The sequence below is a fragment of the Poecilia reticulata genome, linkage group LG10 (genome assembly GCF_000633615.1).
Source record: "Poecilia reticulata strain Guanapo linkage group LG10, Guppy_female_1.0+MT, whole genome shotgun sequence".
NCBI lineage: Eukaryota > Metazoa > Chordata > Actinopteri > Cyprinodontiformes > Poeciliidae > Poecilia > Poecilia reticulata.
The window spans coordinates 15,691,501-15,709,126 of NC_024340.1; the positions used below are offsets into that span (position 1 = coordinate 15,691,501).

General features: G+C 36.2%; 1 protein-coding gene across 2 annotated transcripts; it reads right to left on the bottom strand.

The window, feature by feature from the left end:
- Window positions 1–84: 84 nt before the first annotated feature.
- tmtops3a (teleost multiple tissue opsin 3a) lies at window positions 85–13,386 on the bottom strand. 2 transcript variants are annotated; one of them, XM_008420683.2, is made up of 4 exons: window positions 12,922–13,386; window positions 9,287–9,615; window positions 4,722–4,955; window positions 85–2,444 (listed from the first exon to the last, which is right to left on the bottom strand). In XM_008420683.2, the coding sequence occupies exons 1-4, from the start codon at window positions 13,232–13,234 to the stop codon at window positions 2,223–2,225; spliced, it is 1,098 nt and encodes a 365-aa protein (XP_008418905.1). In that variant the 5' UTR covers window positions 13,235–13,386; the 3' UTR covers window positions 85–2,222. The 2 variants fall into 2 exon arrangements, with proteins under 2 accessions (XP_008418905.1, XP_008418904.1); XM_008420682.2 differs by having other exon boundaries at window positions 12,862–13,386.
- Between the last annotated feature and the right edge of the window lie 4,240 nt (window positions 13,387–17,626).

Consider the following 17,626-nt stretch of genomic DNA (forward strand, 5'->3'; position numbering starts at 1 on the left):
TTTTGTTACTTTGGTAAAAAGTAAAGAAAAAAATATTTTGTTCTTGAAGCTATGCTTTATAGTCATGTCAGCTTTTTTTTTTTAATGCATCACAGTTAAACATCACCTCCCACATAGTGACTCCTGGAATGGGGTCCAGCTGCCAACTCTGAACATGATTAAGAAAGAATAGCCAATGGATTCACAGTGAGTCAAAATCTAAATCATTTTATCATCAACCCAAATTTTGGGTTTAAAAAAAAAAAATAAAAAACTCTTCCAAATTTTTCTGAAATGCTTAAATAAAGTACAAATAATGACTCGAGCACACAGCCCTGTGGTGCTCCATGCCGACTTGTGGTCTTGATTTGTCCGTGTCAATAACAAACAGGCCCGCAGCATGACATATCCTCCACCATTCTCATTAACATTTGTTAATCAGGACGGATGAGGAGAGACAACTCACAGAGATTTATGGAGAAGGCTTCTTATTTTAGATTCCCATGCGCAGCAGGGTTATCCATCTGAAGGAGTTTCACTACTTCACCACAGCACTTTGGTTGTGGTAGCAGAAGTTGAGCTAAAGTGAAACATTTTAATGTAACACGGTTTCACAGCTGAATGCACGGAGAGCTGCATTCTCACTTCATGCAGCTGCGGTGTTGCTGCAGGATGATTCAGTCTGACTGGAGCTCCGTCTTTTCTTTTCGCCATAATCTCTCTCCATAGTACTAAAGCAAATTTAAGGATAATATTTCCCTCCGTTCTGACTTTGAAATGTACAAACAGTTTGAATGAGTTTGAATTGCATCTAAAGCAGCAATTCTTTTTCAAAAATAAAATGAATGTACTGATTAAACTGTAATGTACTCTTGCCATTTTCCACATTTTTTAATCAATATATACACTTCTTTGTATTTTTCTTTTAAGTGGATAATATTTGTTGTATATTTAATGAGGTTCAATCATTATTCAAAATATCGTCAATTATTTTTAATGCCTTTTTTTTTGCAATAACAGCTGCATAAAATGTCTTTATCACAGAAAGCATAGAAACCAAGCTGTGTGATAAACCTGCATCTCTGATCACATATAAAGTCAGTGATAAAGTGAAGAAAGGAAACAAATGCGTATGCAAGCGTTTGCAGTGTGCACTCCAAGTTTTCTGCACGTTTGTTTAATTCTATCAACACCTGAGCCTTCGGCAGGTAGCTGCTGCTGAAGTCAGTGCTGATGAGTTCCACAGCTTCCCCTGGTGGTTCGAAACGTTCTTAGCTCCAGCTCTACACCTGCGGAGAACAAACTGAATATGAAGCTTTGAAAATGTGTCAAACTGGAGGCCTGTGGGCCAAATCTGACCCGTCACAGTTTTTTATAAGGCCCAATAGGGACGTATAAATATCGGCTGTAAGTTGTGTAAATATCATTTCTATTAGTCAAAGCAAAGCTGTTTTCATCTGCACTCTGTTAAATTACGTCAATGTGAAACAATGTTCAGTATTATTTAACGTTATGAAGGACTTTTCAAATGCAGAGACGTCGATTTATTAATATTTTAACAATTTGTTAGTGAGTTTTATCAATACATTTTGGCACAACCAGCCATTTGAGAGCATGAGTTTGACACCTCTGACTGCGTTAATCAACATTTATTCATTTATTTTTACCTTGTTTTTGTGAACCAGGATCCTTTTGGCCCCTCCAACTTTGATACTTTTCAAAATCAGCTGAAGACACATTTATTCAGGTTGGCTTTTAATTAGTTTTATTTTGTTTTATGCCCCATGTATTCTGTTTTATCTCTCCTGTGTTTTTATGTCTCATATTTTCTAAAGCACTTTGTGGTTTCTGACCTGTAAAGTGTGCTACATAAATAACATTTAGTTATTTACTTACTTGAACAAGCATCAAGACAAACTATAAAAGGGATTAAACTGCCCTCTCTTCGTTTGGGGGAATATTTATGTGAAGCACAATATATATTTATGTAAAGTGAAATAAATATCTATTTTAAAATAAGAAGCCAAAGTTTAATAGAAGGAAAGGTTGAAAAAAAGAAATTTATATCTTCAGTTTCTTATAAGAGCTTCTCATGTCGCAGTATCGCGGCGAAGCCTTTTGTTCAAGAGAATCTTCAATGTAATAATTACCAGAAAATACATAAAATACTAATAAATGTCTAAAAACAACAAAAATGAAAACCCAAAAGGAAGCGCCCAGTGACGGATGTGACTGTGAGGCTTTCATGGTGTGTAATGGACAAACAGGATGTTTGTGCCGCTGCGGCAGCTGCAGGGATCGGCGGCTCTGCTGCAGAGGAGCTGAGGCTGCGAAGGGCTGGAGGAGGCTGGTTTCCCACCATGAAAGGCGGCCGACTGATGGCTTCTTGGAGCTGGCTGCTCCTCTCCGTGAACAGAGTGTGGCTCCCCGCTGCACTTTATGAAGGCTACCAAGCACCTGTAAAACTGTTTGAAATACAGAATGAGCCTCAAACGCCTAAACTGGAACATTTACCTCACAGATACTTTTCTCCTGCTTATTAACTAGATTTTGGTATAAAGCAATATGCTAATTTATGCTGTTTAAACCAGCACTTTATAGTTTGACTTTATGCAGCCAGACTGCAGACTCCAGATTTAAACTGAAATCATGCAAAGTGTAGTGAACGTTTTCTTTTTCACTCATTTTCTGCACTAAAACTTGGATTTGAAAGATGCATAATTCAGTTGGTCAGATTTTTGCAAAATACAATTATCACTCAAACCATGTTTCTATTGATATTTTTTACTGATTCAGTCAAATTACTTAATTAACTTGGTAACACTTTATTTGAAGGGGGGTGAATAAGACTGTCATGACACTGTAAAAACATGACATAACACCTATCATAAACATGAATAAGCCTTCATGAATAATTATGACTGTTGTCATAAAGCTTCATTCGGTAAATTATGACACTTTTAGTCCAAAGTTGACATTATTCAAAATGTCTTTGTTATGACAACTTGACATTAACCAAGAAATCATTACTGTTTAAACTTTACCTTTAATAACATAAAGTTACCTAATTAAAAGTGTCATAATTTACCGAATGACTCTTTATGACAACTGTCATAAATATTCATGAAGGCTTATTCATGTTCATGACATGTTATGTCATGTTTATGTCAGTCTTATTTACGTTCCCTTCAAATAAAGTCTTACCATTAAGTTAATTAGATTTTTTTTTTAAAGGCTTTTGCTAAGTTTTCTGTTTTGTATCAACACAGTACTTACGTTTAGGAGCCTTTTAATCCCTACATGATCAATAGAGTTAATAAACAACAAATATTCCAGTGGAAATGATCAAGAACTTGACATTTCCAGTGAAGGTAGTTTTATTTATTTCAAATAACTTTAATTTTCTGAGCAGATGGAAAAATTAACAAGTAAGCTGATATATTCTGGTATTTTTGATAAAATTGCCATGTTTTTTTAAAGCTTTTCCACATTTCATCATATTAGAATCTGCGGAAAATTATACATTTTTATTGTATGTTTACCCTACAATAAAAATGCTACATGTAAAAATAACTATCCACCTCCCTCAGCACACCTAATCAATCTCAGTCTGTTCTCTGATCAGAGCAAACTGAAAGATGGACAGATCTTAACTCGGGATAAACTTGGAAGAAAACATTTTACAGACTGCAAAAGACCAGGGCGAAGGTTTAGTGGGATAACAACCCTGAAGGTTGTAACGCTTGAGTTTACGGCTGTTCAGCCAGAGCTACAGCATAATGGTTCAGTCAAAGTCCAGACCTAAATCCAATTCAGATTCTGCAGCAAGACATGAACACTGATGGTCAGGATTGCTCTCCATCCAACCCAACCAGTCCTCAGTGAGTAAAGATGTCAGCATGCGGATGTGCTGGTAGAAACATAAACCAAAAAACCTGCGGCTGTGATTTCAGCTAAAGGTAAATGTTTTGTTAGATTTTCGCGCAGCGTGTTTTAAAACGGCTACATACAACTTTGCTTTGGTCCATCATAAAATCCCAATAAAATGCAATAACTCGTGTTTGTAGCTCTACAAAATCTGAAAAGGTTCAACAGGTCTAGAAGCTTAGACAGTTAACTATAGTATCTTTTTCTCTCTTTAAGCTGTTGTCATAAACCTGGTGATAATTTTTGTTTTCTGTCTTGGAAGTGAGGTGAGTTATCATCGTTTTAAAGGATCAGTATCATGTAAAAATCAACTTATTTGAGCTTTACATCATCTTATAATGTTATCCCCTCACTTGGATGTTGCTTTGATTCATTCATGCATGTTTGAGAAATCCTGTAATCTCCATGGCAACCATTCAGCTGGGTGGACCTAGCCCCGCCTTCAAGGCGCAGCTCCTCCTCAGAGCTGAGGTTTCTGAGCTGCTGCCTCCCTCACAAGTCCCCCACTCAGCTCCTTCAGACTAGCCAGCAGCAATTAGCAAACATCTGGTGGAGCTGCTCATCTCCGGAGCTCATTATGTGAGCTATTTCTCAGCACAACGCTGGTCGTTAAAGTGTTCATAGAGGAGCCGTGTTGTGATGACTTCCTGAAGGCGGGTCTCAGAGCGTTTTTAAAGAGACAGAGACCCAATTTCAAGTCACTGAAATAAGCTCATATAGCATTTTTATAACAACAACTGAAGTTAACATAGTTATAATACCGCCCCTTTAAAGTTTTTCTCTCCAGAAAAATTACTGTACTTCATTCTTCCTACCTGGTTGTTAAAGAACACGTAGATGATGGGGTTGACCACCGTGCTGAACTTGGCCAGGATGGACGGCACCACGCTGGCCAGCGGCGTGACCAGCCCCGACCGGCCGAAGGTGGCCATCAGCGCCGTGACTCCATAGGGCATCCAGCACACCATGTAGCAGGACACCATGGACAGCACCATGAGCAGGATGTGTTGCTCTCTGCGCTGCGCGGCCAGCAGGTTCACCTTACCCACCTGCAGAACAGAGTCACAGACAGAGAAGGCAAAAAAAATCCCATCGTTTTAGAAGCATAATCTAATATTCCTCTAACAGGTATAAGATGAAATCATATGAGTTTTGTTTTTACGGAGTACCAAAAGGGACATTAAAGGGAAAAAATAGAAAATACATTTTCTCATGAGCATGAGATAGTTTGCACAGTTTTGCAAGATTATTATAATTAATTTCATTAACTGAAATAAATAAAAACGGTACTTAAAGGGGAAAAATATAACTAACTGGAAGTATGTTGCATGTTTAAATAAGTAACTAAATTCTACTAAAATTAGAGAAATAATACCCTTTATATTTGTGTTTAAGTTTTATTTATTAGAATCATAAAATCTAGTAAATAAACTCATGAATATTGTTTTTTCTTCAAACTAGCAGTTTCCATCAGCCTTCGGCGAATTATGGCCTCCCAGGTCCACAACATGACCACAGCAAAAGTTGGGAGAAAACTCAGGTCAGTTTTTGTTTGTTCATCAATAATTTAATATATTTTTAAAAAGGTAAATTATGTTGAGTACTTAATGTAAACATGATCGCAATAAAATACTTTGACCTTTTTGAATTCACCAGCTAAAAATTGACCATTAAGAAAAAACTAAAACGTCTATAACAATTAAAACTATACTGAAACTAAGCAATATTTAACTAATAATAACTAATATAACCAGGAAACTCACTCCTAAAAACGTACTAAAACTAGTTAGCCATTAAAAAAAATCACAACCAAATAAAACAAAACTATAATAAAAAAAGATGCAAAACTATTTTAACCTTTTTGTGCATGATAAAGTTTAATCTTTTATATTTTCTTTCAATGTCTTGTAGATTTTGACATTTCTTCTGGCTTTTTCATTAATAATTTATCGTTTGATTAATAACATAATGTACAAGTTTAAGGCCACCCATCTGGAGATTCTATTCGTTTACTGCCATCTAGTGGTAGAGTGAAGAATAACACTGCATCTTATTTGCACCTTTTAGTCAGGGCTTCCTGCAGCTGTCACTCTGGATTCCTGCAGAACTAAAGGAAAGCTCAAAGACTCAAAACAAATTAAGATTAATTTGTTTTCTAGTCAATATTTAAACCTAAACTCATCATAATGCTTCACCATACAGCTGTATCTGCCAGATTTCTACCAGAAATAATACATGTAAGGAATATATTTTTAGTTATACTGTGGAATTAATATGTTTTAGAAATAACTTTAGAGAAAACCACTGAATCAAACATCTGTGCCAAACCTCCTCATTTCTGGGTATTTCAGAAAGTGAGACATCCTTTCAAATATTTTTGCTGAGATCAATTTTCATGTCAATCAGCAGGAGGTTGGAGGAGAGGAGGCAGGAATTGGTCAAAATGAGATCCCACCTGATTGATTCTGACACTTCTTGTAGAAATCAAACGTCAAGATGAATGAAAGGAGAGGAAACAGTACAACCAATGATCCTTCATTCATAAAATTAAATAGGTTTTTAATTACTGTCCAACTAAAATCCAATAAACGTTTAACTCTTGACTGCTGCACACAAACATCAAGCTCTCCTCTTTTCGACATCTAGCTCTGACATTTTCTGATAATCAAATTGAAAGTCCTGACAAAAGAAATAAATCTGTGGATTGAAATATTGCCTGATTTTTAAAATGACACACTTCCTTCCTTATCGTCCTTTTTCCTGGTCCAAGTGTTGTTGGCCTTCATCAGTCATACTTCCAGTTGTTTTAGACATTTTGATTAGCAAGTTTAGGCCAGTAGTTATTTTCTTGTAGCTGCTTCCTCACTTATGAAAATTAACACAGACGTCTAACTTTACACATTATGCTCTCTCATCTTTCTAATTTTTATGAATGGCTTGGAGAAATTACCCTTTTTATCACCAGTTTTTAGAGTTTTTAGACACTTCATTGGACTAAAAGAAGTAAAGAAATATTTTGGAAATATTTGTTTGCTTACATTTATTTTTAAGGAAAGTTTTTGGTGCAAAAACTTTTTTTAAATTATTTTTTAAAGAAGAATAACTTTCTCCAAATGCACTAGGATTAAAGGAAGGGTTGTCCTCACGTTTCTTTAAGTGTGAGATTATGCTTCTGAAATTAAAAAGTAGCTTCTACTTTGCACAAATTTGCTGATTTTTGTAGTTCAGAGTAAAGCCAATGGACATGTTGCTTTAGATCATGGGAGTCAAACTCACTTTTGTCGATATCATGGAGGTTCTTAAAGGGCCCATTAACAAACTGGAGCTAATTTAGACATATTAGCTAGATAACTTTTTAATATTTGCGCTTACGTATGACGGAAAATATGACTTTTGCTTGCTAACGGACTTGACATCAAATAAAGCTGAGGAAGCAGTGTAGACGAAGTAAGAAATACTGCCACCTGCAGGTGGGAGGTAGCATCACATAAACACAACGTGTTTGACCAATTTGTCGGAACATTTTCGGTAAACTCACCATCAAGCATCAAAACAAAAAAGTGCAGGGATCTGATGATTTTCCATGGTAGTAAAATCTCAGAAAAACTAGAGAGACTAATGCAATTTGGCATCATACAGATTTGACACATGAACTTTAGATTATTTGCTTCAAGGTTTTTAATTCAGTCCTGATATTATAAGTGCAATTAAACTTTATCCCTCGGATGTGAGAATTGAAAACACCAGAGTGAGTGCAATCTAAAGGTTGTGGTGGGGATTCTTGCTGGCTGAAATCGTCTTTATTGGGCTGAAACATCCTCATTCATCTGTTTCTAAGAAATGCTGCTGACTTGGTTCACTGCTGATCATCAGGTGAAATTTTCAGGACCCCTTCTCTGCTCCGACTCCTCTGGGAGCACGGACTTTCAAAAAAAAAAAAAAAAAAAAAACCCCAGCATGCTTATATAACACAGGGTATCCAATGGTAACACGCAGCTCACAAGCTCTAAAAATACCTTCTGGGTGATTCATTCATAGCAGGAGTGGAAGCAAAGAGCAACTGGGAGCCTTTAATTACCAATTTAGATATGATTGACAGGTTTATACTCAATAAAGGCAGGCTTGAGTTAAGGGAATCTAAGAGGATCACTGCAAAGAGCAAAGCCGCAGCCCCTAAATAAAACCTACTCCTGCTGGATGAATTGATTCACAGACTGTAAACACACTCCAGTGAATTCTGGGATGTTTTGGCTTGACAACGACGGCGGCTCTGACAGCTGCAGCTCAAACTCAGACACACATTTCTGAATCTCAAAAGTACCCTGGCAGGAAAACGCGCCTGCAGAACCCATGTCAGTGGAGCCTTTAGAGCTTTTAGGCTGAGTAGACGGACAACAACAAAAGCATTTTAACAAAATTATTCTCAGGAAAGCTGCAGCGCTGGTTTGTGCCATGTATGCTTTAGATGCATTTGCAAATTAGCATTTTTCAGTTCAGGAAATTGTTAAAGGCTTTTAGGCCTTAATATAATACGCAATTATGCTGCTTACTGATATGCAGAAGGCATAATTGAAAAAGTTATGTTCACACTATAATTAGGAAATGACATCTGAATGTAGAGAGTTGAAGTCTGCAACAAAGCCCTGAGTGAAAGCTGCTCGAAGGTTTTCTATGCTCAACATCCCAGAACCAATTGAAAAACTGAGCAGACTGGTGGTTTAAGGTGTTATTATGGATGAAATAAATTCAATGACATTTAATATGGAAAATATGTTTCTGTGAGTCTGATGTTAACATATGAGACACCATCGTTTTTAACCTGCAAACTGTTTTCACAAAACTCAACATACTCAGAAATTCCCAAGTTTTTTTCAAGAAAATTTCTGAGATTAATCTCAACATTTCTGAGTCTTTTTAAAGTAAATTTATGACTTTTGAGACTCACAAATTTCCTTGTTTTTTCTATGAGATTTCTGAGAATAATCTAAACATTTCAGATTTTTGTAGCAGCTTTTTGACTTTTCAAACTGAGACACTTTTTAGTTTTTTCTAGAAAATTTCTGAGATTAATTTCAAATTGTTTTTTCTAGTGAATTTTTGACTTTTTAAACACAAAAATTTCCTCGTTTTTTCTAGAAGAATTCTGAGAATAACCTCAAAATTTCTGAATTTTTTTCTTTTTTAGCAGATTTCTTAGTTTTCAAGCTTTGACATTTTCCAGCTTTTTTTCTAGAAAATTTCTGAGATTAAATTTTATTTTTGTTTTGGCAGAAATGTACTCCTCTTTGTTTTCTTTCTCTCCACAACTGCCCTAATACTCCATCATCTTACCCAAGCTACCCCCTGTTACCATAGAAACCTTGTATACTTTTACACTCACCCTCCTTATAGCAAACAGGATTCGTCCATAAGAGTAAACCATGAGCATCAGTGGCAGCAGCAAACAGAAGATGAAGAGACACAGCACATAGGACACGCTGGTGGGCGAGCGCAGGTGCCACTGGACAGAGCAGGTGGTTCCGGGACCCTCGGGACCGTAGCTGCTCCAACCCAGGAAGGGCGGCAGCGTCCAGAGGAGCGAGTAGACCCAGGTGCCTCCGACGAAGAGCCAGGCCTTCCTGAAGTCTGAGACGTCCACCTTAGAGGAACGCAGCACGGTGTTGTAGCGCTCGTAGGAAAGGACAGACAGGGACACCAGAGACACAATGCCTTATGGAGAGAGGAACAGTGAAATATAATCATCAATCATCAGCATATTTGTTATTTTGGTGCACAAAGCACATATAATATTGTAACTCATCATTTTGGTGTACGTATACCTTAAAACTTTTTTATTAAAAATATACAGTTTTTATACATATTTTTCGAAACTGTCACTAAATCATGACAGTATGTTGTCAGATAATCTCCCCCTTTTGCTCTATGCTGCACTGCTGTTAGCGTAGCCTGTCGTGAATGCTAAGGCTAGTTAGCATGGCCACCCATGACGGCAGATAAACAATTTTTCTGTAGTAGTAAACTACCATTAAAAGCGCATTTCTGAGATTGCTTGACAACGCTAAGCCCCTCCTCCTGGCTCTGATTGGTTGTTTTTGTTCAGGACGACGCAGGAGCCGAGGATTTCTTCAGATGGTAATAGCAGCTCAGAGAGGAGGTGGAGGAGATCGATCTTTTCACAGTTTATCTTTTTCATATTGTCACAACATGGTGACACTTTTACAAATATGTAAAAAAAACAAATTCTACAAAAGTTACATACTGCACCTTTAATGGAAAGCTTTAAATCTTCCAACAAGTTCACTTCGCTGTTATCTGGTGAATGTCAAAGTTCATCCAGACAAATAGAAAAAAGAAAATGTTGCTTGATGTGCCAGGACAATGCATCATCTCTCAAAAAAGAAAATGGCTGCCTGACTTAACTCGGCAAAGATCTGAATAAACAGCAAGAAAAACCTCAATGGTTTTTTTTTTTTAATGAGAAGAAAATGAATCCAAACAGATAAATAAATGTACAGCAGACTGACCGTTTGATGAATCTGGACTTTAAAAGAGCCATAAAAATTAAAGGTGGTTCAACATGAATCAGTTTTTCACTCATCATTTTTACAACTTAGCCTCATCTTTATTTAATGAACCATTCTGATTTGTTGCAATTCAAGTTAATTTTAAATATATAATTTTTAGTTATAACTCTATGCTGACAGGTTGAAATCTGAAACAATCTTTTTTTTCCATTAGATTATTGTGGCACGATTGGATAAATGGATGAAGGTCAGTTCATGAAATCGTTTTTTAATGTCTCAATCGATATAAAATTTCCAGGTTTGATCATAATTTGAAAGTGTTTAGTGGGTTTATTACCAGAAACTCAATTAGCTGCTTCATTTTTCACTTTAAAGATGATTTATAGGAAACTAATGTCAGCTTGATGGAGTGTAAGTTTTAATAATGTCTTCATAATTAAAGAATCATTTAAAGGTGAGATCTTGTACAACTGATGAGTTTTTTCCAGTCATGCTGCATGAATCTCACTCCACGTCTGTTACTGAGTGTCTTCCTTACAATTTCTGGAGGGATGCAGAAGGTGACCCTTGGCTGAATTTATTCTATTTATTTTATTATTACAAATAATACACCAACACACATTTTGCATTTTGTTGTTGCTTTCTTCTCAGTCTCGCTCAAAAATCAGTAAACAAGTCTAAATTACATTCTTTAATCTGTTATTTGTGATATTAAAGTTTACACAGTTATTTTGTTCGGTTATTTTAATACAACTTCTAATTTCTAAATATTGAAAACAAAAAAATATAAGAGAATCAGACTTCAGAGGAATTTAGCAGGAAGGACCCACAACCTTTTAATTTAATATAAACACATAAACATTTATGAAACCCTTCAAATAACAGAAAAATGACTTGAAAACATCCAGTTGTGTAATTAATTTAGATAACGTGTTTTACTGAAACAAATAAACTTTTTAAAAATATTAAAAATATTCTAATTTATATGAAATATGACAGTTTTTTTCTGTTTTTTACTCAAGTAAGAGCAGCAACAATTGATCATGTTGTTCAAGAAAAGACAAAAAGTTTCCCATTGCACTAAAATTACTCATGAAAGTAACATGAACACGAGGTCATGTTGCGTTTAAAGGCGGCTCGGAAGAACAAGTTATGACATGTTAACAACAGAGTTGGCTGGAAGAAAATGTGCGGGAACTGAGGGTAGAGACACAGGAGGTTTGGGAGGCCCTGCTGTGTCAAATCTAGATGAATAATAGAAAGTTGGCCACTTTCACAATAATACAAAACAAAACAAACAGCTCCCAGTCCAGGGCGGGCGCCCAGACAACATGACTAACAATGTGTTGTCCATTGCGACAAACTTCTTCAGGATTAAGACAATTGTCTTACAAACAGCTGCAGAATGAAAGTGTTATAAAAACATGTTTCATAATTTCATAATTATGAAAACTGTCGACACAGATAATCTCTGAAAACAATTACGCTCCTCCAACTTCTCCCAGCACAAAAATGCCCATCCTGCTCAAAAACAGCCAATCAGAGCCAGGAGGAGGGTCTTAGCGCTGTCGATCAACCTCTTGTACACGCTGTTCAATGTGATGATGGGTGAGACACAAATAGTCATGACAGGAAAACCGTGATTGGTGAACATGCTAACTAGCCTTAGCATTCATGGCAGGCGAAGTATAATTTACAAAAAAAAATTCATGGGGAAGTGTGTTGTTTAAGTGGTGGAATAAAAAATATTTTGATGGGTAAGATTAATACCCTCAAAATTTTGTTTTTAAAGTGTAAAATTGGTGATAATTCTTCAGTTTGTAACTTTTTAAGAATAGTTCAACATTTAGCAAACAAGTCCAGCAATATCAAACAACATATTACTCACCAAAAAGATAATAATTTAACACCAAGATGGAATTAAATTATAATATTTAATATCTTCAAAATTTTGTTTTTAAAGTGTAAAATTGGTAATAATTCTTTAGTTTGTAACTTTTTAATAACAGTTAAACATTTAGCAAACAAATACAGCAATATCAAACAACAATAACAACATACTCACCAAAAAGATATTAATTTAACACCAAGATGGAATTAAATTATAATATTTAATATCCTCAAAATTTTGTTTTTAAAGTGTAAAATTGGTGATAATTCTTTAGTTTGGAACTTTTTAATAATAGTTAAGGTTTTAGTAAACAAACCTAGCATTGTCAAACAACAACAACATCAACAACATATTACTCACCGAAAAGGAAATGATTTAATACCAACAACAAGGAATTAAATGATTGGCAACATTCCTTGAAATGTCGTTTTTAAAGTATAAAATTGACGATAATTTTTATTTAGGAACTTCGTAATAAAAGTTAAACATTTAGCAAACAAACCTATCAATGTCAAACAACAACAACAGTGTACAACTCACCAAAAAGGGAATTGGCGAACCCGTACCACTTACAGCCGAACTCTCCGATGAGCCACCTACCGCGCAGACTCGCGGCGAAGCTGAACGGCGTCCCGAAGACGCACACCAGAACGTCGCTCAGGCTGATGTTGAGCAGGATGAGGTTGATCGGCGTCCACAGGCAGCGGAACCTGGCGAAGACCAGCAGCGTCAGAGAGTTGTTGAGGATCCCGGCCACCAGGATGAAGCCGAGGCACACCGCCACCGCCGTGTGGCCGCTCCGGCTCAGCCCATCGCGGCTCTGGGGCGCCGTGGAGTCGCGCAGGGTCGCGTCGCTGCCTAGGCTAGAGCTGTCTGTGGTGCTTAAATTAGAGCCGTGCAAGTAGAGGACCATAGCAGGTGGAGGGGAGGTAAACAGACAGAAGGAAAGTCTGGCACAGCGGCTCCAGACGCTGCAGGCTGCTGTAAGAGAGTTGAATATGACCAGAGCACTTCTTTATACCTGCACTCCTGAAATGCAAAAACACCCCCCACCCCTTTTATTCTGCTGGGCACAAACACTAGTATTGTCCTTCTTTCTTTGAACCCTTTCATTTACTAGTTCTGGTCATTTTGATCACGACAGCTTGCCTGAATAAATCCCCCCAAATTGGTGCCTTTCCAACTGGAAATGTGTTGCCTTTCAACGCGATGTGCTTATGTGAGTTAAAATTGCCTCCTCACAGCAAGTTCCTTTGGTTTATTTTTTGCTTTTTCATGGCAGATGTGGGTCAGGCTCAGTGAATGTCCAAAATAAACTTTCCATTTCAAAGTTAAAGTGGAGCCATTTACTCCTGCTGCGCCGCATCGCAAATACAAAGCTTGTCGCCTGATTTTTGCTAAGTTGTGCATTTCATTTGTAGCTTTCTGTGCCAGACTGTGATTAGCTTCATTCAGCTAAACACAGATTCAATTCACTGCAAAGAATTCAGTTCTTTACACAACTCATCGTGTTGTGTGTGTTTTTTTTATCTTCTTCCAGTCTTTTCTCAGTGATGGAAAACTAGAAATGAGACTTGCTGAGGAGCATTCTGTATGTTTGGACAAACAAACGTAGTGTTTGAGTTGCCAGTGAGCGGACTAGATGTGGAAAGAAGAGGAAAGAGAGAAAACTCTCATGACATTTAAAAAACAGTCTTGCATGTTTTTAAAAAAATTAGGGTCAAAACATGAGCAGACCGTTTGGTTTGGGTTTTCCTCTGGAGCCATGTTACTTTAGCTTCATTAGTGGACCATGCAACCTCCTCTTGAGGAGTTCAGGTGACTCCTGCAGCCTTTGGGTCTGGAGCTCTGTCAGTCAGTCCTGCTACCTCCAGGCTGCCCAGGCTGTGAATAAAATAAAACCCGACGTGATTTATATAAGGTTTAGCATTATTTTTTACAATCAAAAGAGGTAATTGTGATGAAAATCTTTACTATCTGATAAAATATTATACCACAGAACTCATTATCATCTAAAATCAGAAGGTAAAAGGCAGCATTCATGCTTAGTGAATGTAATAATCAATGAATAATGAATTAAAACATTTTAAAAGTTGATGTTTCTTTAGTAGTAATGTCCAGAGGTTAATGCTTTAATGCATGGCTCTATACATCAAACCTGACACTAGGTTAACTTTCATTACATCTAAATTCAGTCAGTCTGGACTGACTGAGAAATTCTACCAGCTAAATTTGTATTAATCATTTTGCACTGGATGTTTTCCTCTCTGAGCCCAACAGCAGCCTCCTAAAGCATGTGAAGAGGAAGGAAGATCATGTACCTCATGTCCACCTCCTGCAGAGACAAAGATTGGCTGCTGTTTCTTCTTCACACCTCCTCTCATGAGATTCCCTCCCAGTTCCCACCAGACAGCCACTTCTGCGCCAGATCAGCCAAATTCCCCATGAAGGTTTGCATTTCTCATTACCATGTGACCCCTACATGGTATTATGAAAGTAAATAATCATAATAGAGTGCAATCTTGCCAAATTGTGCCTCTTCTTCTGGTGTATTTAACAAAGTTTAGTTGAAAATGTAAAACTAATACATCATTAAGTGCATGAAAAACATTCCAGTAAAATAAATTGAAGCTTGTAGTTTCATCTAATAACACAGTTATTAGATGTTTCTGATCAACTGCAGGTGGTTTAGAAAGTTACAAACACATTGTTCCAATTTTCTGGCGTGAAATATTGAGATATAATCAAGTCGCCGCTGAATCTGGGAGGATTCATAGAGAAAGTTTTAGAAATTTTAAAGTTCATCATCAGAGAAAACAAATATTTCCAAATATTAAAGATGGCGGCCAGTCTGTGAAAGACTGAAGGCCGTAGCAACGTCTACAAGTGAAAGTAAGCTCAAAACAAGATGATTAAAAATACTTTTGAAAAGTTAATTACACTTCATCTTGATTGCATTTTTCTGCCTTATTAAAGTTGTATGCATAAACAAATTTATAAACATCTAGACTCGATACTTTACCAAGGTTTACAAATGAAAGTAAACTCAAAACAAGATAATTAAAAATACATTTGAAAAGTTAATCACACTTCATCTTGATTGAATTTTCACCTTATTAAAGTTGTGCATAAACAAATGTGTAGACGTCTTAGCCAAAGTGTCTACAGAGAGCAGTTTAGTTAAAGGACTGGACACGAAAAAGAGGGAAAAGATAGATTAATCTTGGACTGTGTAAATTGAAATTTCTCTGCTAAATACCAAGGAAATACCAGTAAAGATTACTATTGTACAGGCAGTGAATGAGAGTTTTCCAGCTGGATTGTCTCTAAAGTGTCCTAAAGGGCAGCAGTGTGAGACTTTCACCCAGCCGATTAGCTGCTTGTTAATTATAGAGCTTAAATGGAAATGATAAATCAAAACTTTTCTTCCATTGACAAATGACAAATTACCATATGAAAGGTGAAAAAGCTCTGAAACTGCAGGTGTTACGTTTACTTGGTGCTTGTGGCTTTCATTCACGTCGTATAATCAGATCTCTGGATAAAAGCTTTAAAAGGTTGAAGGTAAAGTATTTAAACTTACTTTTCTTCTTCTTTTACTGTCTGCACGTGTTTTCAAATTCACAACAAAATAAAAATTTGAATATTAAAATGAAATAAAAACAAATTAAAAAATAAAAGTATCTATGCATCAAAAGGAATTACTTTATTATTTTCTTCTTTTTTTTTATTTGTGAATTAAATTTCCTGAGTGCCAATTTCGTACCACAAACAAGCAAAAGTGGCATGACAATAAAAAAATCCCTGAAACCTTGAAAATATTTACTAATTTTGATAATGTCTAAAAGGAAAATGATACATCAGTTTACATCAAAATGATCAGCATAAAACCAAATATCACTTAAAAAGTCAGAATTCAGTTCTCTGAAATTATAGTATTATATAATTTCAAGTTGGAAAACCAGTAATATTTGCTAATTATAGCATAAAATGACTATTTTATAAATTTATTTTTTAATTCAGTCTCTCTATTTATCAATCTGTGTTTAATTATTAATCAAACCTTCAAAACGACCTGAGGTTTAATCTGTTTGACACATCAACCAAAGATTATCGGAAAACCCTAAACTATATAAATTCATCATAACTCCACCTATTATTTATGCATATTTATTGTGCTCATAAGAAATCCAGCTAGCAACAAATACATGGATAAACAAAAGAGAACAAACATCCAGTTGCACTGACAGGTAAAAGAACCAAAATGATCTTATTGTTGAATGGATTAACAATGAAACCTTGTTTATTCGGATCCTGCCATGTTTGTTCTGCTCTTGGTTTTGACGTTTTCTCTTCCATATTTTTTCTCATGCAGTTTCCAATTAGCAGCCTGACGCTGAATTTTGCTTCTGTGTGTCAATTGGAAGCAACACTTTCTGCTTCAGGAGTCTGGTGTCTGTTTTAAAAAGCCTGGATGATTGGATGAAATTACCAGAACCAAGTCCAAACGATCGTAAATATGTTATAGATGTTTCACATAACTCTCTTCTTTTTGTTTATGTTGCGTTTACGTAACTCTCTTTTTTACTGCCTCCTCCCCAAGTGGGCACTCTTGACCTAAATCACTTTTTTATTGACCCAGTAGAGCAGCTTTAATAGCTGTAAAATCTTTAGTAGTCGACATCCTATTGCTTGGAAGCTTAAATCACTTGGCAACGTAATCTGAGAGAAATGATGTAAACATTGACGTTACATTACTGAGAACTCTCTGGAGTACAAGGTGACATTAGATTTGGATTTGTTGGAAGATAAAAGTCTTAGATGGTCAGCAGTACGACGAGGCCTGGGACAGGAAATGAGTAGCTACTTCCAAACATAAATAGCTTTTTCTGCACATTAAAACAAGATCACAGTTGACATGAATTGTTCAGTAACTGTTAAACCGTATATAGATTATGTGAAATAAAAATTAAACATGGTTTAATTTGGACAAATGTAGTCAACAATGTGACTTATTTAAGGATGGCTGCTTTAGTGTGAACAGGACATTGAAATAAACATTTGGCTTAATAAAACACAAGAGTCAGATCAGATCTGTCTCAGGATACAGAAACACGCCGCTAAGCATTCTGGGAAATACTCACCCACTCCTGTCTTTTTCTTCTTTCAGTTTTTTTAAGTGCTAACCTAAAACCTCTAGTTTATTCAACTCTTGAAGGTTTGACAAAATTAATAAAAAGTAAAACAGCTCACTACCGTAAGCTTATCTTTCACAAACTCACATTTAGGTTCAAAACCTAAAACT

What these genes read in the sequence shown, in the direction of transcription:
- tmtops3a (XM_008420682.2), bottom strand. Translation starts at nt 13,234, where the DNA reads ATGGTCCTCTACTTGCACGGCTCTAATTTAAGCACCACAGACAGCTCT. An exon ending in GTTCGCCAATTCCCTTTTTG is followed by an intron (nt 9,616 to 12,861) that starts GTGAGTTGTACA and finishes TCTCTCCATAAG; the next exon opens with GCATTGTGTCTCTGGTGTCC. An exon ending in ACGTGTTCTTTAACAACCAG is followed by an intron (nt 2,445 to 4,721) that starts GTAGGAAGAATG and finishes TATTTCAAACAG; the next exon opens with TTTTACAGGTGCTTGGTAGC.